We start from the raw sequence: 26,161 nt of genomic DNA, 5'->3' as shown, positions 1-26,161 counted from the left end.
GGCCACACACAGCACGCAGTAGGGGGTAGATAGTGGGGCTCCCAGGCACCAGCAGGGGTGGGCCTTTGAGGGGGGACAGGGCTGGCTGAGAGGCAGCTGCCACTATGAAAGTCAGGATGAACACTGCCTTGCAGGCCCCCCAAGTCCCTTACTTCATTTTGCTTCTTCCTACTTGCTTGGTAGAGCCCCCACCCTGGTTAAATCCAATTCCTGGTCTGCCCTCCATCCTCTGTGCTGCTGAACAGGGCTAAGAAAATCCTCTGCCCGACTGGTCTCACTTTTAGTTCAAATCCATGAACTTCAAGTGGGTCCTTAGCACTGCCGCACAGTCCCACATGGGTCCAGGCCCATCCCCTCACTCCCTACCTGGTGGCTAGTTCACTCTTTCTGTTCTGCCTTCAGCCCTAGCCTCTCTCCTGCAGTCCACCCTCAAAGCAGAGGACATTGCCTCCTACTTCTTTGAGAAAGCAGAAGCAGTCTTCGGACTGCCGGTGCTGTGTTCATCTATCCATGGGCCTCTGCACCCATGGGTCTGCCTTTCCTCATCCCTGTGGGTGAAGGGTCCCTGCTCCTGGTTTAGGACACCCTCTATTGTGCAAGAGATCCTGTCTCCTTGTGGAGTAGAGGGGCCTATAATGTGGGGGGCCCACACTGCTCCAGCAAATGCCCCCTCCTGCTTTATAGGTTCCCCCTCGACTGGATCATTCCGTCAGCAGATATCTTGTTATTGTTTCTCCTGTCTTAAAAGATGACTTGTTTTCTTCAGCCAGCTATCCCTGCATCTCTGTGCTCCCCTTTACAGCAAAATGGCCCAGAAAGGTTGTCCACTGACTGCTCTTCTCAAGGTCACCAGTGACCTCCGTGTTGCTACATGCAATGGCCTCAGTCCTCATCTATAGCATCTGACACCTTCAATCTCTCCCTCTTCCCTGAAATGCATTCCTTGGCCTCCAGGACATCCATTGTCCTGTTGTCCTCTGACCTCGTGGCTGCTCCTCAGTCTTCTTCTCTCTCGCTCCCACATTATAACATTGGAGTGCCTGCCCTTGAGTGGCTGCTCTTCCTCGTTTGCATTCACTCTTGAGCTGACTTCATCCAGTCCTGTGGCTTTACACACCGCCTACGTGCTCTCAGCTCCCAAATTTGTATCCCAAATCTTGACTTCTCTCCTGAACTCCAATAGCTCACTCAGCTTCTTGGCCGCCATGTCTGCTGGACACCTCAAACTCAACTTGTCCAAAACTGAGCTCCTTTCCTCCTGATTTTCCTTCCTAAACTTGCTCCATCCAGTCTTCTCCATCTCAGGAATGATGCCTCCATCCTTCCAGGTGCTCAGTCTCCAAAACACTGGTGTCATTCCTGACTCCTGTTTTTCTCTCCTACCTTGTGGACTGTCCATCAAGAGGTGAGGCTTTTACCAGTCCCCAGGTCTCCCATCAGTGGGCTATGGCTGAATAGGAGAGTCAGTTTCAGAGGTGGGGACAGAGAGGCGATCGTGCAATGGCCCAGCACAGACCCTTTCACACTTGCTTGCTTTGTACCACATGCTGCTTGCCCTCAACTGGGCCCAAAGAGACCACAACCTTTGTCAGACCCTGTGTGAAGCCTGAAGCAGAGACAGGAGAGGACAGGGGAAGAGGAGGGAAGGAGGGGAAGAGGGGACTTGGCAAGGGAGGGGTTAAGTAGCGTGACATAATCAGGAGGTTGGGAGAGGGTGAGGAGGAAGGTCTCAGGGCAGAAGGCAGAGAAGAGGCAGGGTAGATAGAGAACAACACGAGGCTCAGGAGGGTGTGGGGTAAGTGAAAATTGGGCAGGGAGAAGGGAGTATGACCTTTCTTGGTTATCTCTTCTGGCTGAATCAGACTGATGGGAAGCTGCTCAGAGTTTGAGCCCCTGGAGTCTGCCCCGACCCAGGCTTTTTAGCCAAGACAGGACTTGTTGGGAGGACTTGGTCAGTTCGCTGTAGCTTTTGGGGTTCAACTCTCAGTCTGCAGACTCATGGCTCAAACGTGGCTCAAGAAGCAGAGTCCCAGGTGCCAACTGAAGTTCCAGGAAGACAGGCAGCAGCCAACTTAACCAGAGCAGCCTTGTCCTCTGTTGTGCCTCATAACTGAGGGCTCGCCCTGCAGGGAAAGTTGGCTGAGGGTGAAGTCACCACCTATAAACACGGTTCGGGGTTTGACAGCAGGAGCTGTGAAGTTCATCAGTGTTGAGGGCTCTCCAACCAGCATGCAGATGTATGCAAATGCTAAGCAAATGGAGGTGCCAAGTGGCTGGAGGGTGCAGAGTGAAGTAAGCTGGGGGATGTCAAAGAATGACCTTTGCAGAGCTGGGCCCATGGGCTCCTAAAGTCCCAGCAAGCTGTGGGGCACATGAAAGTAAGATGCAAATGTACATTAGCCCTAGGAACCTCTGCTTGCTGACCATGGGAAAGGAGGCCTTTTAGACCCCCATGACTCAAGGCAAAGCTGGTTCCCCAGGGTCCAGGCTGAGAGGAGGAAAGCTGGGTGGTGCTGGGCTCCTGGTTAATCCCAGATTGACATCTCCTGTAGGGGATGGGTGCCTTTTAAGGAAGGTCCAGGCCTCTGGCCCTTGCCCTGCACCCGATGTGGCTTTTGTGCCTTGAGCTGGAAAGATTGGAGGGAGCCTGGCCTGGGGCCAGGACTGTAGGGTCCTCACCTGCCTCAGGAAAGGGAGGGGCACCCTCTCTGTCCCACCCTCCTGGTCCCCACAGGAGCCATTCCTCTGCTTTCACCGTCAGGCTGAGTCTCTGGTGCCGCTGCCTCAGAACCTGCTCTGACAGGCTGCCCAGGGCAAATGTCTGCTGGGACCCTTGGGTGTCCTGGACTGCTCTCCTGTGCATTCCGCCCCCAGCATGGGCAGCCAGCTTGCTTCCCTGCAGACCTGAGAGATGGTTCTGGAAGAGCAGTAGCTGCTGCCCCTCCCTGAGCACTTGTGCCCGACTCTGAGCTGAGCCTCATACCCACAGCATCTCCTCTGTCTTCACTGCAACCTTGAGAGGCGGATGCTGTTAGCACCCCACCCCCCATGTTGCTGAGGAGCGTTCTGAGGCTCGGAGAGGTGGACACCTGTCCCGAGGTCACACAGCTTGTGGGACTTGAAGCTAGGTCTGTCTGACTGCAGGGTTAGGGCACTGACCCACCCTCCTGGACTGTCCCATCTGAGGCACTTGTTGCTGCACAAGGTGGTCCAAGCTGAGAAGACCAGGTGAGTAGAGGGATTAGGGTCACTTTGGGGAATGGAGGCAGGGCAGTTCTCAAGGCTCCTGGCTAGACATGCCTATCCTGGACACCTATCCTGCCCTGGGCAGGTAGATCATGGAGGAAGCACACACCCAGCTGACCTATGCCTAGGAGTATGCTCATAGCTTTGGGGTGACAGCAAGGTCCAGGCCTCCAGACTCCTCGGCTGGCAGAAGTTATGGGGAAGCACAGTGAGCTGTGTGATCCAGGGGCCCCACCTCCCTGGTGCCTGTGCTATCAGCAGCTCAGCAGGTTCTTTTGGAGGCCCGGAGTGCACAGGGCTGGGCCGGCCCAGGCCCAGTGAGTGGTATGGGGTGCAGCTGGCCAAGGTCTGTTCTGAGCACTTAAAGCATGCCTGCCCTTTTCACTGATTACCTTATTTAACAGTCCTGGTGTGTGCATGTGTGTGTGAAGATTCCAGCTTATGTGCTGAAATCTGGGTGAGCTGGGGAGTCAGTTACTGTCACACAAATTTGGGGGAAGGGCAGTGAGCCACCGGGGGTGTTCAGCTTGGGTTCCCAGGAGGCAGAGAACAAAGCTGAGAATGAATGTTTTCCAGCTTTTTTTTTCTTTTCTTGCAAGTAGGCTTCATGAAACTCTGAGTGGATGGTGTCAGAGGTGGAAGGCCCTTGGGGATGGTCCAGGCTGGAGTTCATGCCCGGTTTCTGTGGATGGGCTGTAGGGGTCCATGAGACTCTCAAAACACAGACAAATGTTGTGCACCCTGTGTCTGTCTGGAGCAAGATCCAGAGCTCCGTCAGAGGCTCAAGGAGGTCTCAGGCTTAGAAATGGTTGGGAATCTCTGATGCACAGAGGGAAATGAGGCCAGAAAAGGGTTTCCTTTGCCCAAGCTCCCCTAGACCCTGAAGGGCAACACCTGAGTGCCTGGCTCCCAGCCCTGCTCTCTGGGACGCTGTGATCTCACTGTTGCCTCTACACTGACATTCCAGGATGATTTTCTGTGCTCCCAGTCCCCATATATACCCTGCCTTGTACATCCCACCCACTCTTAGATTTGGCTTGTCCTGGGTAGTACTCACATCACCGGTCCCCTATCCTAGCTCTGCCTCATGTTCTTTCATTTCTCGTAAGAGGGCCTGTACTCCCCAGTCTCCTCCCAAATCCACTCAGCTGCCTGATGCCACAGGTGTGGCTGTGGTCACTGTGGGTGCCTGTCTTCCCCACCCCCTGCTCTAGCCTGAAGCACTGGGTCGTCCCTTCCCTGCCCTGGCTTCTCCTAGAGCAGAATGGTTTCAACACCAGCTGCCCAGTGATGCAGGTCTGACTTCCCTAGACCTTACCACAGGCCCGTGGACTCCTCATCCCACCGCACATCCCACTGGGGGACCACCTTCTGAGTGGCTGCTGCCTTCCTCCGTGTGTTTTTGTGTCTCAGTGTGTGTGTGTGTGTGTTTGTGCCCACAGATGTTGTACCGTGTGCTTGCTCACAGACATGTGCACAGGCGCCTGCCCCTTTGCATCTGCCCTCTGTCGTATAGAACATGTTGGGCCCTCCAGCACTTTTCTTGAGCTTTCCACACTCCCTGGCTTGGGTCCCAGCCTGGAAGGCACTTTATGAAGTTATCCCTTTGACAGTCCCATGTCATTATTCTAAGCAGACACCAGCCTTGTCACTTTCCACCTTTGTGACCCTGAGCATGGTCCTCAACCTCTCTCAGTCTCTGCCTACAGTGGGGGATGATGGTAGTCTCTAGGTTTTCATTTGCCAAATATTTAAAAAGTGACCACTGTTTCCCAGGCCCTGTTCTAGGCTCTGGGGGAGACAGCAGTGAACGTGACCTAGTCCCCACCCTCACTGAACTCACCAGCTAGTGAGGGAGATGGGCAGAAAATAAGGAAACAAATGGAAAATGGAGTTTCAGGTCTGCTAAGTGGTGCTTAGCAGACACAGTGCTCTGTGAAGAAATGTGAAAGAGTGCTAGATACTCAGGGAGGACCTCTCTGAAGAGACAGCATTGGAGTTAAGCCCTGAGTGACAGAAGAGGCAGTCATTTAAAGATCTAGGGAAGGAGCATTCTAGGCCAAGGGTACAGCTGGTGCAAAGGCCCTGAGGTGGGAATGAGCTCAGGGAGCAGAAAGAAGGCCAGTGTGGCTGCTGGGGTGGGGGATGGGCTGAGGGCCGTGAACCAGCTCAGGCAGAGCCTTTTTAGGCCATGCTGAGGCGGCCAGATTGGCGTTGGGAGCCTATGGGGTTACCAGTGAGGGAGGGGGTGTGATGTAATTTGTGTTTTCACAACTCACTCCAGCTGCCATGGGGGGAGTGGGGAGGGGGCTAGGGTTGTCATAGGAACACCTGAGACCTGGCCCAACCAGAGTTCCATTACCATCCTGGGTCCCATCTTGGTTGGTGCTGAAAAAGAGGCTGCTCAGCCCAAGGTTATCCCAAGGGCAGTCCACAGAGCCACCGCCTGGAGTGGGGCCTGGTTCTGGCTGAGGGAGGAGGCAGGGGATGTAGCCACTGCCAGCCTGTCATTTGCAGGCATCTCCTTGGCATGGGTGCCCTGTGGCCCAGCTGTCCCCCCATTCCCTGCTCTTGCTGGCAGGGCTGGAAGTGGGCAGGGCCACTGCTTTGGGTAGACGCTTCTGGTGGAGGATTTGAGCCCATGATCTCGTGGGAGGGTCTAATGGAGGGTCTGGGAAATGGGGGCTCATCCTGTACTCCCAGCCCATCCGGGTGCAGAGAGAGGCTGCTCTTGAGGCTCGAGGCAGCTACTCAACCTGTGACCTCAGGCGAAGGCTTTCCTGGTTCCATGCCTCAATCTTCCCATATGTCAAATGCGGCAGTAGAGAGAGTAGGCTGTAGCTGCCTTTCTCCTTGACCTCTGTAGTGTGTTTGTTCTTCCTTGGATCTCAGCCCTCTTAGCACTCATGACCTTAAGTTCTCCCACCAGCCCTGGGGAAGGAGAGTGGAGGTGATGTACCCCTTCTGCAGATGGGTTCATAAAGGTCATAAAGGTCAGATGGGACAGTGATGAGTCCCAGGGCACATGGTGATTCAGAGCAAGGATTTGGGGCATCGTTTCACATTCTGCTTGGAAGACCCCCCTGTATGCACCTCTCCTTGGGTCCAGCAAGAGCGGGGGGGGGGGGGTCCTGGCTCAGCTCTTTCTGGGCTCATTTGGCCTTTAGCCCAGGCAGGGACTCTGGGCCCCTGCCCAAAGTGGAGCTCAATGTGCCCCTTGTCTGTCCACCCCAGAAGCTGAGGACATGGCCCCATGCCCAGTGTTGGCAGAACCTCCATCACGCTGTCAGCTGCAGGAGGACATGGCAGGGCAGGTAGGGCTAGAGCCAGCCTGAGGCAGCTGCTGGGAGTCGGGGGTGACGTTGGGGCCTCCCAAGAGGTCCTTGATTTGTCCACAACCCTGGCTTTGGGGCTGGTGTAGACTGAGCACCAGGGGAAGCCACTTATGCTCTCAAATGTCAGGCTTCACTGGGAGCTCAGGCAGAGCCCTGGCCAAAGGGGAGGCACTGCACCCTGCTGGGCTCAGCCTCCCTGTGTGGCTATGGGAGCCTGAGGAATCCTGGTGGAATTAGGCTGATGCTCTGTGCCCCAGATCCAGTGCTCACCCATGCCTGTGGGCTAGAAAGCAGACCAGAGGACCAGAACTCAGGCATCAGGCCCATAGACCTCGCCGTCCCTCCTCTTTCCTTTCTAAATGCTTTCCTCCCTGCAAGGAGTCTCAGCTGAGGAGATGACCTGTTCTCCCTCCTCAGCACACAACCTGAGGGAATGGATTGAAATAGCAACTGCAGCAAGGGATTTAGGGCAGACCAGAAAGAATCCCTCACTCAGTGCCAAGCCCCTTGGGGTCCCCAGCGTCCTAGGATCAGGGCACAGATAGTCTGGAGTCTGGCTTGTCACATTTTTTTTTTTTTTTAAGTCTGTGGAAGTTTTCTTTTTTTAGAGTGAAAATCTTTTGCTCATACAATCTTCAAAACTCTAGGAGGTGACACTCAGGGGTAGGTGGGCTGAGGCCCCAGATCCTGTATCAGCCCTGCTCTCTTCTACTCCATGTTTGAAAACCAAGGAGCACGTGAACCTTAAGTGGTCCTGTGGTGACAAACCTCCCTCCATTTGCTCAGGAGCCCCCAGAGTAGACTCACCTTCCTCTCCAGGCTCATCTCTATGCGGGAAGTTTCTCCTGGAGTCTAAAACAGTGTTTCCCAGATTTGCCGTATGATAAGAGTAACAGGTCACTATACCCATTCTCCGGAGACTCTGATTCAGGAGGCCTGGGGGAGGGCCTGTATTTAACAAGTTCCTCCAGGTGACACTTACGACCAGGTGAATGTAGGAAGTGTGGGCCTTCCTTAAATCCCCGTCGCTGTGCCCACAGCTTGTTCTGCTGCAGCTCAGAAGGCCGACCAGTCACTCTCCTCCTCCAGCCTTTCCTGAACCCCCAGCACCTCTTCTCCAGAGGAGAGTGGGGGTGCTGGGGGAAGCTGAGGCCCGAAGAGAGGAGGAAGGGAGTTCTTGGGAGGGCCTGGTCTGTGTCCTTCCTGGCAGAGGTCACTGGGGGTGGGGTGGGGCAGAAATGGCCACAGACAGAGAGGGCTGAGGCACACAGCCCATCACTCCACCCTCCCACCTGAGATTGGGCAGGAAGCCTCTGGGAAACTGAGCTGGTTCTGATGTGTTTAAAAAGGGATGGGGTGGAGGTGGCAGGTAAACTGGGTCTCCTCGTTTTACAGAGGAGAAATAGACCCGGAGCAGGCAGAGGGAAGGGGGTCTTGGCCTGGGGGGAGCAGTGAGGAGTCCCAACCTGAACCCTCACGAGGTCACACAGTGAGTTGGGCTCCCCTGGAGGGCCCCATGGCAGCCTCCTCACGAGTCCCTCTTCAAGGCTGGGTGAGCTCTGGGGGCCAGGTGTCGAAGGGAACCAGCTCCCTCCGTCCCCGCGCCACTTCCCTCTCACACACCCAGAGCGTTGGGCGCTGCGGGGTGGAGGAAGCCCGGCTCTCCGTTGAGACTCCCGGGTGGCGCCGCCCCTGCTCAGCACCCTGGACAGCACCTCGTTCTGCGCCTCAGGATAGCCTCCTCCCGGCCTCACTTTGGTTTCTCTGGGGTGGCCTCTGCTCTGATTGACGTCCTTGCCTCCTTTCTTAACTCTCACTGTAAAGGCAGACCCTAATCCAGAGCTCTCCATGCACCACTTCTCTGGCTCTTGGAGCCAGGGTGAGGGAACATGGAAAGAGGCAAAGTGGCTGCCTGCTGTCGACCTTGGGTTTTGTTCCCTCACTCACCAGCAGAAAATGAAGTGGTCTTGGGGGAGTCTTGGACCTTTCCCTAGTCCCGCCCAGCCCAGATTTTCCTTAGAGGTTGTGGTGAATTCTGAAGGACACAGCAGAGATACATAAGAAGTAACAGGGAAGGTAGGGCTGGAGCACAGTGGTGGCTGGGGGTCAGGGGAGAGGTGAGTGGGGCTGGCCTGAGCAAGGCAGTGAGACTCAGACTCCTCCAAGACTCTAGCTGAGAGGTCCTGGGAAGATCATCTGGGTCCACCTCTTTGTTCTCAGGCAGGCTGCCTGGTGCTGGTTCTACTGGGCATTGAACGCCCAGCACCTGTTCTTTCTGATCCACCCCCTTCTCTCTCCATCTGCTGCCAGGTCTAAAGGAGTCCCTTGAGCAGCCAGCAGGGGGAGAAGCAGTGGCTGCCATGGATGAGGATATGCTTCTGTCTGCACTGCCTGGGGAAGATGGTGCCACCTGGGACCCCAGCCTGGAACCTGAGGAGGAACCTGGGGTCCAGAATGGAATGGCGTCCAGTGAGGACCTGAACAGTAGCCACACCAGCCCAGGGCATGCAATGAGGGGCACCCTGGCAGGCACCGAGGGGCATACAAAAGGCCTGGAGATGGCCCTCCATGGCCTCAGCCTTGGCCTCTCCCTCACCAATGGCCTAGCCCTGGGGCCAGACTCAAACATTCTGGAAGACTCTACAGAGCCCAGGCCCTGGAGGGCTGGTGGGCTGGCCGAGGGGGACAATGCCTCCAGGAGCCTCTGTCCAGACGCTGAGGATCCTCCACTGGGGTAAGCGGGAGTCTCAGAATGGGGGTCACCACATTTGCTCCAGTGCTGCATGGCCTGGGCCTTGCCACTTAGCCTTTCTGGTTCTTCTTTTCCTCATACATGAAGTGGGAATTTGATGTCCCTCTTTTGGGAGGATAGAGCTATAAGAGATATTTCAAAGGCCAACATGCCTGTTGTGTCCCCACTCTCAGTGCCCCTAATCACCAGGGGCTGTTTCTTTTTTTAAAAACTTTTTTCTTTTCTTTTTCTTTTCCATTATTGCTTATTACAGATATTGACTATAGCTCTCTGTGCTATACAATAGGATGTTGTTGTTTGTCCATTCTATATATAATGATTTACATCTGTCATCCCAAACTCCCAGCCCATCCCTTCCTCACCCCGCCTTCCACCATGGGCTTTTTCTATGTAGAGCTGGAGGGCCACACTCCCTCCATCCCAGGCTGGGCATCAGAGTTCCAAAATGCCTCGATGTGGGAGGTCATCTGGCCCATCCCTCTGCTTCCTGGAGATGAGAATCTCCCAATTCCACAACTGATCTAAAGAGAGTAGGCTTTGTAGATTAATCTCTGTCAGCTCCTCCTCCCTGAGTGCCATCTGGGAGTTCGATGAGGAACTCCTACTTATCGGAGTAAGTCCTACTTCCTAAGTTACAGCTTCATTTCTATTATCTCCAGCTGCAGGTGGAGAGGCTTGGCATCTTAGAGGTGCCAGTTGAACAAGGAGGGTAGGGATGGTTCAGGGGAATGTCTAGAAGCCCCCAGGGTGAGCTGAGAAAAGAAAGCATATAGAAGGTTTAGTGTGCCCCGCTGCAGGGGCTTCCCTGATGGCACTAGTGGTAAAGAACCAGCCTGCCAATGCAGGAGACATAAGAGAGACAGGTTTGATCCATCCCTGGGTGGGGAAGATCCCTTCGAGTAGAGGATGGCAACCCACTCCATTATTCTTGCTTTGAGAATTCCATTGACAGAGGAGCCTGGCGGGCTATGGTCCATAGGGTTGCAAAGAGTCGGACATGATTGAAGGGACTTATAATGCACACACTGCTGTAGGCCCTGCTCAGGGCAGGAAGTGTGTAGGAGGTGTGTGAGCATGTGTGTGGGGGACATGCATGTGTATGCCTGGCCTGTGTACTGATGCGTGCATGACAGTGTGTGAACCTGTTGGTGTGCCTGGCCTGTGCATTAGGGGCACATTTGGGTGTGCACGTGGATGCATGGAGCTGGAGTGTGTCTAGGTCTCCAAGACAGGGTCAGATGCCTGCATGTACTGCGTGTGCTGTATGAGGCTTTCCACCTGGGCAGGGCCTAGTGTTGTGTGGGGCCTCGTGAGGTGCAGGCAGGGGGCTGGGGCTTGGAGCTGCTGCTTGTGTTTAGGTGGTATAGTTTTGGAGGCTGGCTGAAGGTGGGGCAGATGGGAGTCTGGAGACTGGCCTAATGGTCTTCAAGCCCCTATCAAAACTGCCCACAAGTGTGCTCATGTGCATGAGAGGGTGGGGTATGTGGGGGAACCATTCATGGTTCTGACATGGGATGAGCCCCCAAGCGCAGGAGTCTGTCTTATTGTTCTAGGACCCCGTACGGGCCTGGCAGAGAGAGCTGCTGGGCAGATTTGTGGTGTCTGCTTTGGCGGCCAGGGCAGTGGCCCTTCTCTTCCCTCCCATCCTCCCAGAGGTCAGTAGAGGCAGCTTCCACCCCAGCCCCCTGCTGGGCAGCCTACTTGTGACCCAGTGTGACACTTTCCCCTACTTCCTTTTCTAAACGAGGCCGCCCTCTCAACTCCCGTGGGACTGGAGTGGGTAATGGCTGTGGTCTCAGCTTTTCACTCTCAGGTCAGTATTTCTCCAGGAAGCATGCAGGAATCAAATCTCAGGCGTGGTGGTGGGGGGGCATGTCCAAGAAGTGCCTCGAGGGGCTGGACCTCTTCTTCTTCCTCCAAATATGATTCAGTCTCTGTGAGGTCGCAGGGGTTGGGGGATAAGCAGGACATGGCCAGATCCTCCAGGGGACCAGGGTGTGCTTCTTTGCAAATGGTGGGCCCTAGTTTATCTGAAATGGGCTGGGCTCAGCCTGCTTCTTTCTTTTGCTGTGTTTCTTCCTCTTGCTGTTTCTATCTCTCTCTTTGTCTCTCTTTATCTGTCACTCTCTGTCTCTCTTATTCTGTCTCTGTTTTCTGTGCTCTCTGTATCTCTTTTCTGCCTCATTCTTGTCTCTCTTATTTTTCTTCTTTTCTCTCTCTCTCTCCTTGTCTCCATTTTGATCTCTTTTAGTCCTCTTCCTCGCCTGACTTCCCTGCTTACTTGCGCATCTCCCCAGTGGGTAAGAGGCCTCGCTTCATCTATGTGTGTTGCTTTATTTTAGGTTCTGGGGATACATCAGTGAACAGAATATACAAAAACTCCTACTTTCATGGAGCTTATGGTCTAGTGAGGAGACAGATAGTAAATCATAAAAATAATAGATAATTACATAGTATGTTGGAAAGGGGCAAGTGCCTTGGAAAAAAGTAAGAAAGAGGGGTTGGGGGAGGGAACAGGTCCCAGTTATAAATAGGGCAGTCAGGATGAGAAAGGGATGCGGAAGGCAGGCTGCTGAGAGAAGGGTGCTCTGAGCAGAAGGAACCACTGGTACAAGGGCCTCTCTGGGGGGCAGCACAGGGCAGGGCTTAGGCAGCGGAGTGGGCCTCCAGGCTGATAGGCATCTGCTCATTCACCCAGCGCGTCATTCGGGAAGGCTTAGAGGATCTCCTGTGTGCTGGGTGCTCCCTGGCCTTGTGTGTGGTGGGGGAAACAGGTGTCAATAGGGGAGTAAACAGAAGGCTACAGGCTGAGAGGGGCTAGGAGGAGATAAAGGGGCACCCTGAGGATAGACATTAGTGAGGGGCCACTGTGGTGGGTGGTCTGGGCCTGCCTCCCTCAGTCTCTCTGAGGAGGTGACATTAAAGCAAGGCCTGGGCAGCCACGCTAAGAACCACCCAGGCTGTGGGGACAGCAAAATTATGACCCAGTGAGACGCTAGCTGTGATGTGGAGCCTGGAAGGAGGAGCCCTGCCCCTTTCCTGGGCCTGGACTCTCGCAGGAGCGAGAGTCTCACACTCATTCATTTAGGTGAATGATGCCTCCTGGGGGCCAGGCCTGGTGGGCACTGGGGGGCAGGGCCGTGCCTGTCCTTTCAAGCTGTACCCCAGTACGCAGCCCAGCGTCTGGCACCTGTGCTTAGTAAGGGTTGGCTGAGAGAATAAACAGGACCTGATCCCTGCCGGCTCCCCACACCCAGGGAGTGCCTAGACATGGATTGGTGCCATCCTAGCACCTGTAAGGGGCCATCTGGCAGGACGGTGACTGGGCCCCGCATCCCACAGGCCGGGTGGCCCTGGAGAGCCAGACGTGCGAGACGGCTTCAGCGCGACGTTTGAGAAGATTGTGGAGTCGGAGCTGCTGCGGGGCACCCAGTACAGCAGCCTGGACTCCCTGGACGTGCTGAGCCTCACGGACGAGAGCGACAGCTGCGTCAGCTTCGAGGCCCCTCTCACGCCCCTCATCCAGCAGCGGGCCCGGGACAGCCCTGAGCTGGGAGCGGGCTTGGGCACTGGGGACATGGGGTCTGAGGCGGACATGGGAGCAGCCGGTGGTGGTGGGGCGCTCGGCAGCCCCCTGCGGCGCTCCATCTCCGGCAGCCGCTCCGAGAATGTCCTGAGCCGCCTGTCTCTCACGGCGGTGCCCAACGGCTTCCATGAAGACGGACCCCTGGGCCCACGCGGGGATGAGGAGGATGAGGATGAGGAGGAGGAGGAGGAGGAGGAGGACACAGACAAGCTGCTGAACTCGGCCAGGTGAGGCAGGGCCCGGGCTGGGAGCTGAGAGAATTGTGGAGCAGATGGGGAAACCGAGACCCAGAGGAGGCAAAGTGAGTCAGGATAAGCCAGGGCTCGGAGTGAACGGCCCTCTGCAAGGTCTCTGCGTCCACCCTCTGCACACAGACATCCCACCCCCAGCCTGAGGTTCCATCCTGCCCTTCTGGTCTTTCCAGCCTGGGTGGGGTCAGGGAGCTGATCATTAATGGTTTCCTCTGAGGGTTTTTCTGGAAGTCTAACTTGATTCTGTTCTGATGCAGTGGAGCTTCTTTCCCTGGTCTTGGGAGACCTTCCAGCCCCTGCCCAAGGGTCTCTGAACCCCTCATCCCCACCCCACCTTTCCTCTTCAGCGACCCCAGCCTGAAGGATGGTCTGTCGGACTCGGACTCAGAGCTGAGCAGCTCGGAGGGGCTGGAGTCTGGCAGCACAGACCCACTGGCCAACGGGGGCCAGGGCGTCAGTGAGGCTGCCCACCGGCTGGCGCGCCGGCTCTATCACCTGGAGGGCTTTCAGCGCTGTGACGTGGCCCGGCAGCTGGGCAAGAAGTGAGTTGCATCTCCATCCCCCACCCCAAGCAAACCCCATGTCTTCGTCAACCCAAGGGGGTGTGGTGATTTCCCTCAGGGGTGCCTAGTGCTGGGGGCTCCCAACAGTCCCCAAGAACTGCCACTGTCCTCATTCTGGGCCTTGCCCTAAATCCGTTTCCTTTCTGGGCTCCCTGGGTGAGGGCCTCTGCTCCTAGGGAGGGGAGGTAGGGTTGGGGGGCCCCTCGGGGCTGGGGGAGTGGCATGTGGCTTGTGGCGGTGGGGCCGTGGTGGAAGGCAGCAAGGACGGAGTAGCCAGGCAGGGTCTCGTGGGTGAAATAATGGGGCCAGGGAGGGAGGGGCACCTGGTCTGAACAGGGACCGCCTGGGACCCCAGAGCTGGGGGAGGGGGTCCTGACCCTCACTGAGCGCCACTCACTGTCTGTTGGGACCAGCTGAAGAGGGGGAGCTGCCTACATACAAGCCCCGGTCTTTGGATTCAGGGAAGGGAAGTAGCCAGGTTGAAGTCCTGGGGGGTGGGGTACAGTCAGCTGTGAAGTCAGTCGGTGTGTCATGAGCATGTCTGACCACCAGCACATCCCCCTGCCTTGTCCTCCTTGCCTTGTTCTCCAGAGGGGCCCTCACACCCACATAAGCCTTCAGGTTGCACAGAGGCAGGCCTGGCCTCCAGAGAGGGCTGCTCCCAGGCTAAGAGAGGCAGCCCAGACTCTAGATCCCAAGTTAGAGTTGACGGGGCCTTGGGCCACAGGGAGGTCCTGCGGATGCCCTCCTTCTCCCCACTCCCGCCTCCTCCACCCTCTATAGCCTCCACAGCACTCCTGCCTGGGCCTTCCCCCAAATCACATCGCCTGCACCCTCACCTCTCCCACTGGGCTAGAGCCCCCCAACCTAATGACATCCTCCTTCATTAAAGTTGATCCCCACCCTCCGCTGTCTTTTCAACCACTCTGTCTTCATGAGTTTTCCCATCAGGATTTAATTGTGCTTAACCCTCTCCCATCTGAAACAAAAATCCTTCCTCAAATGTACTTTCTCCCTCTGCCTCTTCACAGCCAACATTCTGTCTTCTGCTCTGGGTGGCCTCTGTCCCCTCCCCTTCTGCACATTCAGCATCTCCAGGTCGGCTTCTTCCCCATCCCCCACTGCCCTACGCAAGCTCCTCTTGCTAGAGTCAGTAGCAGCCTGGTGTCTGAATATAGTGGCCTCGACTCTCTCCCCTTCAACAGCCTTGACACACCCGCTACTCCTTTCTTCTTCTTCAATTAAACTTTCAATGATGAAAATTTCGAGCACACACGAAAGCAGAGAAGGCAATACCTTAAACCTCCTTGTACCATTATTCAGCTTCAAAGTTCTCAACATTTTTTATTCTTGTTTGATCTCTTCCCCCCACAGCTTCCCCTCACACTTGCTGGAATATTTTAAACCATATTTCAGACTCTATCATATGATCCATAAATATTTAGTATGTGTCTCTAACTGATTAGGATTTTTTTTAGATAGTCATAATTTCTGACAAAATTCCTTAGTATCTCTAACATTCAGTCAATGTTTAATTTGCTCTGGTTATCTCAAAAATGTTTGTTCAAATCAGCACACAAATAAGGTCTTTGATTACATTTGGCCAGTATGTTTCTTAGGTCCCTGGTGGCCAACAACAGTTGCCAGGCCCCCTCCTTTTGGTAATGCCATGTATTTGTTGAAGAAACAAAACCATTTGATGATGCCACGTATTTGTCGATGAAACGGGAGGGAGAGCTTGGGGCTTGATTGGACTGAAGTAGAAATATGTTCTCTCTTTTGGCAAGAATTCATCCCTCCAGTCTTGAAATTCTCTTGGCCTCCAGGACACCACACCCTGCCGTTGTGGCTACTGTCTTTCTCCTGCACTGGCTGGCTGTCTCTTCGGCCCACCCTGAGAGGGGCTCTCCTCAGGTCTCTGGGCTGGGTCTGCTGGCCTGTCTGAGCCCTTCCTACTGGCGTGTCCCCCTTCCTACTCTTACCAGTTAGGGTCAGACAACTCTCATGTGGGTGCTTCCAGACCCACCCGTTGTCCTGGGCTCTGGGCACCACCCCAGGGGCCACTTGATCATGTCCCACACCGACTCCATCCCTCCCCATGTCTTGTGGCTTCTCCCTCGGAAACAACCCTCCTCCCCACCCGCTTCCTTCTCTCTCGTAGCCTCCTACAGCTCTCAGCGGGTCTCCACTCGGCAGGCAGTTTTCCAAATACAGATCTCACCCTCTCACTCACCTCCTGCTTCAGACTCTTCCAAATCAAGTCTCCATCCTTGCCTTGGCCCAGGCCCGGATCCCTGCCTCATCTCTTGCTGCCCCCATTCCTGCTCTCTAGCTCCTGCCACGTGGCCCTGCTGGTAGCTTCCTGGACAGTGTCCTCTACTGGGGACACAGTGTATCACCCCACACCCTACTCCTTTCACCTGGCTGGCTCTTACCGTTCTGAAGGTATCTGATGAGACATCAGCTCCTCCAGGAAGCCTTTTTTTTACCCTCTTACACCCTGGCCCACTGGAGAAGAAAATGGAAACCTACTTCAGTATTCTTACCTGGAAAATACCATGGACAGAGAAACCTGGCAGGCTATATAGTCCATGGGGTTGCAGAGAGTCGAGCACACCCTGGCCCAAGGTTGAACTGTCAGAGTCCAATTGACCAGCAAGGGAGGCAGCAGGGGGATGGATGGACAGGTCTGGGTGGGTGGGTCAGGGTCCCCAGGGGCCCACTGCCCATGTGCCCCCACTGTTTGCTGTGCCCTGCTTCTAATGGACACCCCTTGCTCTCCTGGCAGCAACGAGTTCAGCAGGCTGGTGGCTGGGGAGTACCTCAGCTTTTTTGACTTCTCGGGCCTGACTCTGGATCGAGCGCTCAGGTCAGTGTGGCTGGGCTGGGCAGTGCCCGCAGGCGATACATATGGATCCTCCTGGCAGCCCTAGTGTGGGCTTGCGGTGCAACCTTGGGCAAGCCCTCTTGAGCCTTCTGGGGACGTTGTGGGGAAGGGCCCTGAGAGCAGCAGAGTGCAGAGGCCCACTGAGTGCTGGCTCACGGGGGGCACTGCCAAGGTGAGGGTGGGAGTGCAGAGGTGACCCTTCAGGAGGCATAGCCTCGACACACCCTGCTGACGGCGCCTTAGTGACACCCCTGTGAGGTGGGCGGTACTGTCCCATTTACAAGCGGAGAAAGTGTGGGCCAGTTCCCCGTGACCACTGAGGGAGGACATGGTCAAAATGACACTGGACATGGTCAGTTTGATCTCACGTCCTATTGGTGTTTGGACCCGGGGAGTAGCCCTCAGGAAGGGCAGGTGCAGGCCCAGGGAGCAGAGGGCAGGCAGTGGGAGGATGAAGCCCGGTGTCAGTGGACCTGCAGCAGGGCCAGCAGGGAGACCGCAGGCCAGAGCCCTCACAGGTGGGGATGGCGAACTCAGACTCTGAGCTGAGGGATGGGTGGTCCCTGTGTGTTATATCTGTTTACCTCCCGTGTGTCTCTCATACTTTTAGAAACCGTATTTTCCCCTTATTTTCTCTGTTTCCATTGGGATCTTTTCTATTGACCTGCTTCCAATTCACTTATTCTTCCTCTGTGTCTCATATGCTGTTAAACCCATTTATTGAGTTTTTACTTTCTATTGTTTTATTTTTCAGATCTAGAGTTTATATTTTGTTAAAAAACTTTTTTTTGGTAGGTTCTAAATCACTGCCTTATCGTGGTGAAGGGGCTTACGTAACTCGATGAAGCTATGAGCCATGGCTTGCAGGGCCACCCAAGAAAGCCCAGGTCATAGTGGAGAGTTCTGACAAAACGTGGTCCATTGGAGGAAGGAATGGCAAGCCACTCCAGTGTTCTTGCCTCGAGAACCCCATGGACTGTATAAAAAGGCAAAAAGATATGACACCGTCACCGATTCAATGGACATGAAGTTGGGCAAACTCCAGGAGAGAGTGAGGAGCAGGGAGACCTGGCGTGCTGCTGTCCATGGGGTCACAAAGAATTGGACATGACTTAGCGACTGAACAACTGCAACAATTCTTTAGGGGGAGAAGTCCTCATCCTTTCATTTATTTTTGCTTACTTTCTCCATCTTTCCCTCTCTTTTTGGGAACATATTATTCACAGTTAATATTTGAAAGTCCTTTTCTGCTTACCATGGTATCTGTGTCATCTGAATCATCTGTATCTGGTTCTATTGTTTTTCTCTTGCTTTTCCATCATGTATCCTATTTCTCTGTGTGCTTAGTAATTTTTTATTAGATGCTGTATGCTGTGCATAGAATTACAGCAGCTCTAGATCATTATGTGTTCCTCCAGGGGGTGTACCTTCTGTTTGTCTAGGCAGCTAGAGAACAGGGCGGGTACAGTCCCAGTCTATCCAGGGCTGAGCTGGGGAACAGCCGCTCTGAAGTTTGGTAAGGCTCAGAGTTCAACCCGATTACAGGGCAAGGGCTTCAGGGCTTTCCACTGGGAGCCTGGTGTGTTCACTGGGGCTCTCCCTTTGGTGGGTCCTAAATTTCAGTTTTGTCTCCTAAATGCGGCAAGCCTGTGCAAAAACCAAATCTCTCTGAGAAGCAGAGAGGCTTTCTGCTTAGCTTTTCTGCATACTGCCCCTTCCATCTTTAGACCTTGGCAAATATCTCACAGGGAAAACTGGTCACATGTTTATAGCCCCTGAAGTCTCTCCAGCTCCGTGAAGCCACTGAATGTTCTGCCTCAACCCTGTGTCTGTAATCGGCAGTGTCCCTGGGGAGAACTGCAGATCGGCCCACCTCCCTGAGTTCTCTACCTCATGGGATCTTGGTCCCATTGGTGTCTGTTGCATCAGCGGTTTTCTGATAGCTTAAGAGAGATGTATTCTGTCTGGCATTTTTCACTGTTCTCAGTGGAAGTGTTTTTCGGCTGGCAAGCTGCTCTATCCTGAGCTGAGTCAGGTTCACACTGGATGATCTAGCGGGGAAGGTGTTTGGTGGGTCGGCTTGCGATCAGAGGCCTGGGTGCTGGGCTGGAGGACCTTGAACATACAGCCCAATAGATTAAGACTCGACTACACAGGCCCTGGGGAGCCACAGCAGCTGCTGAGTGTAAAGCAGGGTTTTGGGAGGCAGTGGTGGCAGCACTGTGTTGGTGGCCTTTGATCCAGAGGCTCCTGAAGAGGATCAGGTGGGAGAGGATGAGGCCTGAAGTTGGGCCACAGGGCTCGAGGAATGATTGGTGTGAGAAGCACAGAGGATAGAGCAGAAGAGCTGGGGATGCCAAGATGCAGAGAGAGAAGGGGGTGGGCAGCAGTGAGGCTGATGCTGGGGAAGGCCTGAGAGTGTGGTTGGAGCTTGGTGAAGACCTCCGAGGAAGGGGTGTTTGGGCTGGGGAGCCCAAGCTGGGATGAATGGCTCGTAGGTAGGACAGGCTATGGTTGGGTTGGGGCATGGTGTTAGTGGAGTGTGAGGAGAAGAGGGAGGGGCCAGATGCAAGGAAGAGAACAGGGATAAGGAGAGACAGAGAAAGGAGGAACAGGAGAGATAGAGAAAGAAGGACCAGAAGGTGGATGGAGTGTTTTTATATAGCTGTTGACTGACTGGGATTGAATCAGAGAGTGGTTTACAGTTTTCCATGCTTTGGGAAACCTCCGGACGTAAAGACTGGCCAAAATGGGGCTCACAGGTCCCAGGGTGCCTTAGAAGTAGTTTGAGAGAGGATAGAGTAAAGTGGGCATAACAGAAGCCAAGGGAACTGCAGCAAAATTGGGAACAAGCTAGTCTCATGAACCCAGGACAGATAGAGGCCCAAACTCTCTCAGCCTCCTGTTTTCCTTCCCAAGGAGGGGTGTGCCTAGGCCCCCAGGTGAGGGACCCCAGGCCCATCTCCTGGCCCCTCTGGTTTTGGTATCCTCTGCCAGGGACCCCTGAATGCTGGTGACCTTTGACTTTTGGCCTTGAGGGGAACTCAGAGCTGCTCAGCAGAGGAGGCTCAGACTTGGGGTTGGGGAATAGAGGGGGCTAGGGTGGTTGGGCCTGGGGCCATCATGTGAAGGGTTATGCATCTGGGAAGGGTGGAAGGGCTGAGGGAGAGTGCTCCGGGGGAAGCAGTGTGGACGGTCTGGGCCCAGCTGTGGAGGAGGGAGTGAGGTGTGGAGCGGAGGCTGGCACTGAGGTGTTGGTCAGCCTTTGTTTTTCACAATCTGCCCCCTGTCTCCTTCCGAAAGGGCCCTGGAGGATGATGAGGGTTGAAACTCCCCACTCCAGAGGCTGTCGGGGGGCTCAGGATTTCTTCCTGGGCCCAGATGCTGGGGCTCTGGGGCCTCAGCCCCCTCAGGCAGGCTTGGGTGGTGTGTGTGTGGGGTGGGGGCTCCTACCTGGAGTGAGGATTCGGACAACTCAGGGGTCTGGGAGGCCTTCAGCACCCTTGCATTGCCCTCCAGAACTTTCCTGAAGGCCTTCCCACTGATGGGGGAGACGCAGGAGCGTGAGCGGGTCCTGACGCACTTCTCCCGCCGGTACTGCCAGTGTAACCCTGATGACAGTACTTCGGAAGGTACGCCTCACCTGGTGCCCCGACACCTCACCCCGCACCCCTGATGCCTCACCCCACACCCCTGACGCCTCACCCCATGCCCCTGACGCCTCACCCTATGCCCCTGACGCCTCACCCTGTGTCCCTGATGCCTCATCCCGTGCCCCTGATGCCTCACCCCATGCCCCTGATGCCTCACCCCATGCCCCTGATGCCTCACCACACACCCCTGCCCCCCAGCTGGGCTCTGGCTTCTTCCTACCCTTGATCCACCTGCCACTTCTGTCCTGCTCGAGAAACAACAGTGAAGGCACGATGGCGTGTGGCAGGGGGACGGTCTGCTGGAAAAGGCACCTCCCAACTGTCTGGCCTGGTGTCAGTCCTTGTGCGTGAAGGTCCCCTGGGCCCCCTGGGCCCTGAGTCAGTCCTCTGTGTCCTCCTTCTCTGTGTTCCCTGTCACAGCGCTGATCGCTGGTGTGGGGGGAGTCCTGGATCCGGCACCCTCTTGTCCCATGGGTGGACCTGCATCCCAGGAACTGGGGGGCTAGGCTGGTTATTAGAGGAGACATGGGCCTTGGAAGGGGTATAGCCTGGGACCCAGAGCCTTTCCTGGGTATGAGATTCAAGGTGAGTTTGGCCACAGGAGGCAGGAATCTGGGCTAGAACAGACCCAGGGTGGTCAGGTCCCCCACTAAGGGAAGAGTGTTTCCTGACCTGGGGTGGGGGAGTGGCTCTGATGCTGTAGAGGGGTGGGGCATGGAGGATCACGCAGGCCCTGGGCCCTGACATGTGGTTGGCAGGTGGCTGGCCTCTTCCAAGAACTGAAGGCTGGCTTTGGCAGGAGATGAGTGGGTGGCTGTGGTTGAGAAAGAGCTAGGTGCTCACACTGAGGGTGCCTCTATCTCTGATTTAGATGGGATCCACACGCTCACCTGTGCCCTGATGCTGCTCAACACGGACCTGCACGGACACGTGAGTTGGGGGGGCCGAACCGGGTTAGTGTTCTCTCATTGACTCATCCCAGGTTGTCTGAGGGCCAGCCCTTTCTCCAGCCTCCTTCCTGAGACCTCTCACTTGCTGGCCCATGTTTCTTTAGCAGACCTGGGAGTCAGGCCACTTGGCTTCTAGACTTGGCCTTACTCTAGTTTTATCCACTTGAGACCTGCCTAGGTGCTCACCCCCAAGCAGGGCCATAAGAACAACTGAAGTACACAGGAATTTAGGATGTGCCAAATAAGATATGTGCCCCTAGCCGTGTCCGCGCCAGACGTTGCTAAAAGATCACCTGCTCTTCCTACCCCTCGTGACTGCAGCCCTGCTGAAGGGCCGTGCCCCAGGCAGCCCCTTCCCCTCAAATGGTAGGTTGCCATCAAGAGGCATTTTCATCACCTCCATCCCCCACCAGGCAAACGGAGAAGCGATGGGGGGGTACCCCAGGCTGTGAGCCTGGGCATCTCAGTGCTGCTTGTGGCTCAATAACTCCTTCTTCTTTCCTCTGTCTGCTCCGGGGACCCCCTCTCTGGGCTCTCTTGCCCTCCCTCAGGTGGTAAGTGTAGCTGGTGGTCTGCATGCCCTGTGAGCTTAGACCCCCCCATCTCCATCCTCCCCTTCTGTGTCCCCCATCACCCCGTCTGGCCTCACTGATCACCGCCCTGTCATTGCTCACCCTGGGGTGGTCAGAGCACCTCTGCTGGATTGGGGATATTTCAGTGACTCATGGGAATAATAGGCCCATGAGAACAGTTCCAGAGGTAACCAGGTTCCGCTTCCATCTGGTTCTGGAGGTAACCAGGAAAGTCCAGGACACTTAGAGTGAAAGAAGGAGCTGGGAGAGACCCAACTTCAGATTCCACTCTTGCCTCCAGGTGGCACCTCTGTGACCCGGGGCAAGACTCCAGCACTCTGAATCTCGGGTTCTACACCTGTGAGGTGTGAATGATGATTTCCCCATAGTGTCCTGGGGAGGGCTGGGAGAGGTAGCACCAAGTGTCAGGGTCTGGCGCTTAGTAAGGATATTTATTATGAATAATATTATTACATAATCATCATCATCATATTCATCATTAATATTAGAATTTAAATGATGGAGAGTCTGAAGGCCCAGCCTGCAGATTCCTAGAGGATTAAGAATATGAAGGACCTGCCCTGATGGCAGCCTGAGCAGGCGTGGGCACACTGGGTGCCTGGCCTGGGGAGAGTGAGAGCCTCGATGGCCTTGGCATGAAGAGTAGTTGTGTGACAGCTTCGGTTTTGTCTGCCAGGGCTGTCAGCCTGAGTGTGGAACAGGAGAGAAGACGTGTGGATTCCATGGAAATGTCACCAGAGTTAATGCCCACTAATGGGCTGATGCTCCCCCAAGACTGCTTACTGTTTGCAGAGAGCAGGTGTCACTGGCCTACCCTAAAAGGAGCTTTAAGCACACATTGCTCTTCCCATCCCTATGCTCAGCAGGGCTGAGGGCCATCTCAGGACCCGGTCACTGCTGTGTTAAGCCCCGGGTGCCTCTTCCCTTGATTGAGAGCTGCTAACAAGGGCAGCAGTCAGTGAACCCCAAGTTGAGAATATTCTTGAGCTTGGTGGGCCCTAACTGCCCATGGCTCCACCTTCTGCCTGAAGTTGAAGAGAAACATTACTACCTTCATATATTAGACGTGGGTGCAGTAGGATTGTTCATACTCGCAGCCAACAGACACTGAAGATCTGTTTCTTTCTCAAGACAGTATTGCAAAACACCAAAAGCAAGAGTTCTGAGTTGTAATCCTCTTTATTTCTCACATGACAGCGTGTGAGTTGAGGTGAGTTACTGCCTTCCCTGAACCTCAGCTCCCCGTGAGTTACTGACTTCCCTGAACCTCAGTTCCCCTGTGAAATTTAAGGAGACAGCAATTGTAGAGCGTTTAGCCCAGGACCAGGCCATTGCCGTCACTGGGAGCTTTCCCGGAAGTGGCAATGCCTGCTTGTGCTCACCCCATCCCTCCCTCTTCTCCTGCTGCCGTTGTTCCACAGAGACTCAGTTCCTGGTGGAAGATGGGGATCTCAGGAATGTGGGGCCTGCTAGGGCCCCCAGAAGTGGCTTTGGTCAGAGCGGGAGCCAGCATGGGGACTGGCAGAGGGAGTTGGTGCACACTCGCAGATGTGCACAGCCTAGTGGAGGAATTGGGAATGCCGGACTCTAGGGCCCGACACCTTCTGCGTTCCATAAATGAGAAGAAAAGAGAACCCCTGCCTCAGGGTGCCTACCTTCTAGTTAGAGGAGATAGAAAATAAACAAGTCAACAAGTGATTACAAGTAGTGATAGGTCTATGAAGGGAATCAACAGGCGGGTGTGATGGTGGCTGGACTGGGGCTCAGGGAATGCCTTTCAGAGGAGGTGCAATTGGGGCAGAAACCTGCAGGCTCAGCAGGAGCCAGTCACGGAAAGACCAGGGACAAAGTCTCCTAGGCAGAGGGACCAGTGGGACTGGTTTTCATCTTTTGGCTATTGTGAACAGTGCTATGAACGTTGGTATACAGGTTTTTAAATTTTTTAAATTATTTTTAAACTGAATGAAAGATTGTTTAAATTCTATAGTGCTTACAATTTTCCGAAGTTTCCCACGCATGACTTCATGTAATCCCATAATAACCTTTTTATCTTCCTACCCCTCCCCCTTCTTGGTAACCACTCGTTTATTCTATCTGTGAGTCTGCTTCTTTTTTTGTTTTATTCACCGGCTTGTTGTATTTTTTAGGTTTCACATCTAAGTGATATCATATAGCATTTGTCTTTCTCTTTCTGACTTGTTTTACTTAGCATAAGTTTTTGTTTGAGAATCTGCTCTCAGTTCTTTTGAGTATATACCAAGGAATGGATTGCTGGGTCCAATGGTATTTTTGCGTTTAACTTTTGGAGGACAGTAAAACTGTTTCCATAGTGGCTGTTGAATCCAGGAAGGAGGTGATGGTGGCTTGGGCTGACAGGGCAGTGAACATGGGTAGAAGGGACAGATGAGAGAGATCAGTAGAGGATGAGCCTGACAGGACTTGATGATGGGCTGATCAGGGAGAGGGGGAAGGATGGCTTCAACATCTGGCTCGATGGGGGTGCTATTTCCTGAGATGAGAAGGGAAATTCTGTGGGTGGGTGGAAGGTGTGGTGAGTGGGAGAGCTGGGGCTCCAGCCCCATTTTTGACATACTGTGTTTGAGATGCCTATCGGACATGAACATGGGTGTTGCCAAGGAGGTGGTGGGATAAATGAATCTGGGATGCCAGAGAGTGATGGGGTGTGGACAGTGACAAGGTCGCTGTCTTCCTAATGGAATGGAAACCATGGGACTGGCTGAGTGCCTCAGGGAGAGAGGCAGGTTGGTGACCCATTGTGGTTCATGGCCTTATTTAGAGATCAAGCAGAGCAGAAGGAGACACTTTGAAGCAGCCATGGTGATGGGCGGAAAACCAGGAGTGTGTGGTGTCTCGGAAGCCAAGAGAAGAAAGTGTTTCAAGGAGAAAGAAGTAGCCAACTATATAAAAGGCTATCATGAGGTCAAGAAAGACAAATACAGAAAAACAGCCTTTGGGATTGGAATGGCCATTGGTGGGTCATTGTCATTGGATGGTCAAGGTCATTGGAGCCCTTTACAAAAGTACTTTAGGTGGAGTCGGGAGGCCAAATGCCAGGATGGAGTGGGTGGAGGTGAGGATAGGAGGTGAGGAAGTGGAGGCTGTGGAAAATTCTCTTGCAATATTTGGCTTTGAGTGGGATCCTGAAGTAAGCCACCGGTTGGAGGGGTCTAGCAGGAACTTTTTTTTTTTTAAGTTGGAGTATAATTTCTTTACAATGTTGTGTTAGTTTCTGCTGTATAATGAAGTGAATCAGCTATATGTATGTATATATCCTTTCCCTCTTGGTCCTCCCTCCAACCTCCCTTCGCCATCCTACCCATCAAGGTCATCGCAGAATACTGAGCTGAGCTCCCTGTGTTACACAGCAGATTCCCAGCAGCTGTCTGTTTTACACATAGTAGTGTATGTTAATACACTAATCTCCTAATCTCCCAATCATCCTAATCTCCCAATTCATCCTGCCCTTTCCTTCCCCCTCTGTGTCCACATGTCCGTTCTCTATGTCTCTGTTCCTGCCCTGCAAACAGGTTCATCTGTACCATTTTTTTAGATTCCACATAATATGTGTTAAAATACAATATTTGTTTTTAGGAGGGACTGTTTTAAATCTGACTAGGGTGTTGTGTATATGCCATTAGGATCTACTAGGCAGGCAAGGAGAAACTATGATGCAGGAGAGAGAAGGGAAAATCGAAGCTTTCTTCGAGATGAACAGCAGGGCATAGATGGAGATTGGCCTTAGCTGGGAGTAAGGAAAGCTCATTCCTCATGACAGGGTGAACTGGAAGGGAAGGATGTCAGAGGAGGGTGAGCTTAGCCTTCAGACAAGAGAGGATGGGGGCTTGGGTTAGACTTGGAGATGGAGACAAGGAGAGATATTACAGATGTACTGTGGATGTGCAGTCGCTAGCATGGTTGATGGAGTCAATGTCGAGGTGAGAGCGGGAGGTCTCTAGGATGAGGCCAGGAGAGGGGGGAGGAGATGGTGGGAGAAGCTGCGCTATGAACCTCCAAGCTGAAACAAAGATAAATTGTTTTGCAAGAAAACGTTAATATTTCTCACACTTGGGCTGCTTGAGGTTTAGCAGTGGGAGTGCTGGGGAGGTGGGTTGGGCCAGATGATGGAGGACTTGAGGGACAAATGCACGGGTCGGCATACTATTCTGAAGACCGGCAGCGGCGGGAAGGCCCTGCCCATTCTCAGATGGTGAACAAGCCTCATATATTAGAACTTTGAAGGAGCACAGAGTACAACTCAGGTTTAGTCTCGATTTGCAAATAGTAATGAGGGTTTTCTTGCCCATGAGACTTTTGACTGGTCCCA

At 54.2% G+C, this 26,161-nt stretch overlaps 1 protein-coding gene across 1 annotated transcript in view; it reads left to right on the top strand.

Moving 5' to 3' along the window:
• The window catches only part of PSD2 (pleckstrin and Sec7 domain containing 2), a 115,654-nt gene that overhangs the window by 69,426 nt on the left and 20,067 nt on the right, over window positions 1-26,161 (top strand). The window contains exons 4-9 of the mRNA XM_043465326.1: window positions 8,892-9,315; window positions 12,676-13,146; window positions 13,518-13,712; window positions 16,522-16,602; window positions 20,140-20,252; window positions 21,145-21,203. Coding sequence (XP_043321261.1) covers window positions 8,942-9,315; window positions 12,676-13,146; window positions 13,518-13,712; window positions 16,522-16,602; window positions 20,140-20,252; window positions 21,145-21,203 — 1,293 coding nt within the window. The 5' untranslated portion in view covers window positions 8,892-8,941. The remainder of the gene's footprint in view (window positions 1-8,891; window positions 9,316-12,675; window positions 13,147-13,517; window positions 13,713-16,521; window positions 16,603-20,139; window positions 20,253-21,144; window positions 21,204-26,161) is intronic.

Source organism: Cervus canadensis, chromosome 4 (assembly GCF_019320065.1).
Source record: "Cervus canadensis isolate Bull #8, Minnesota chromosome 4, ASM1932006v1, whole genome shotgun sequence".
NCBI lineage: Eukaryota > Metazoa > Chordata > Mammalia > Artiodactyla > Cervidae > Cervus > Cervus canadensis.
This window is presented reverse-complemented; position numbering and strand designations above follow the sequence as displayed.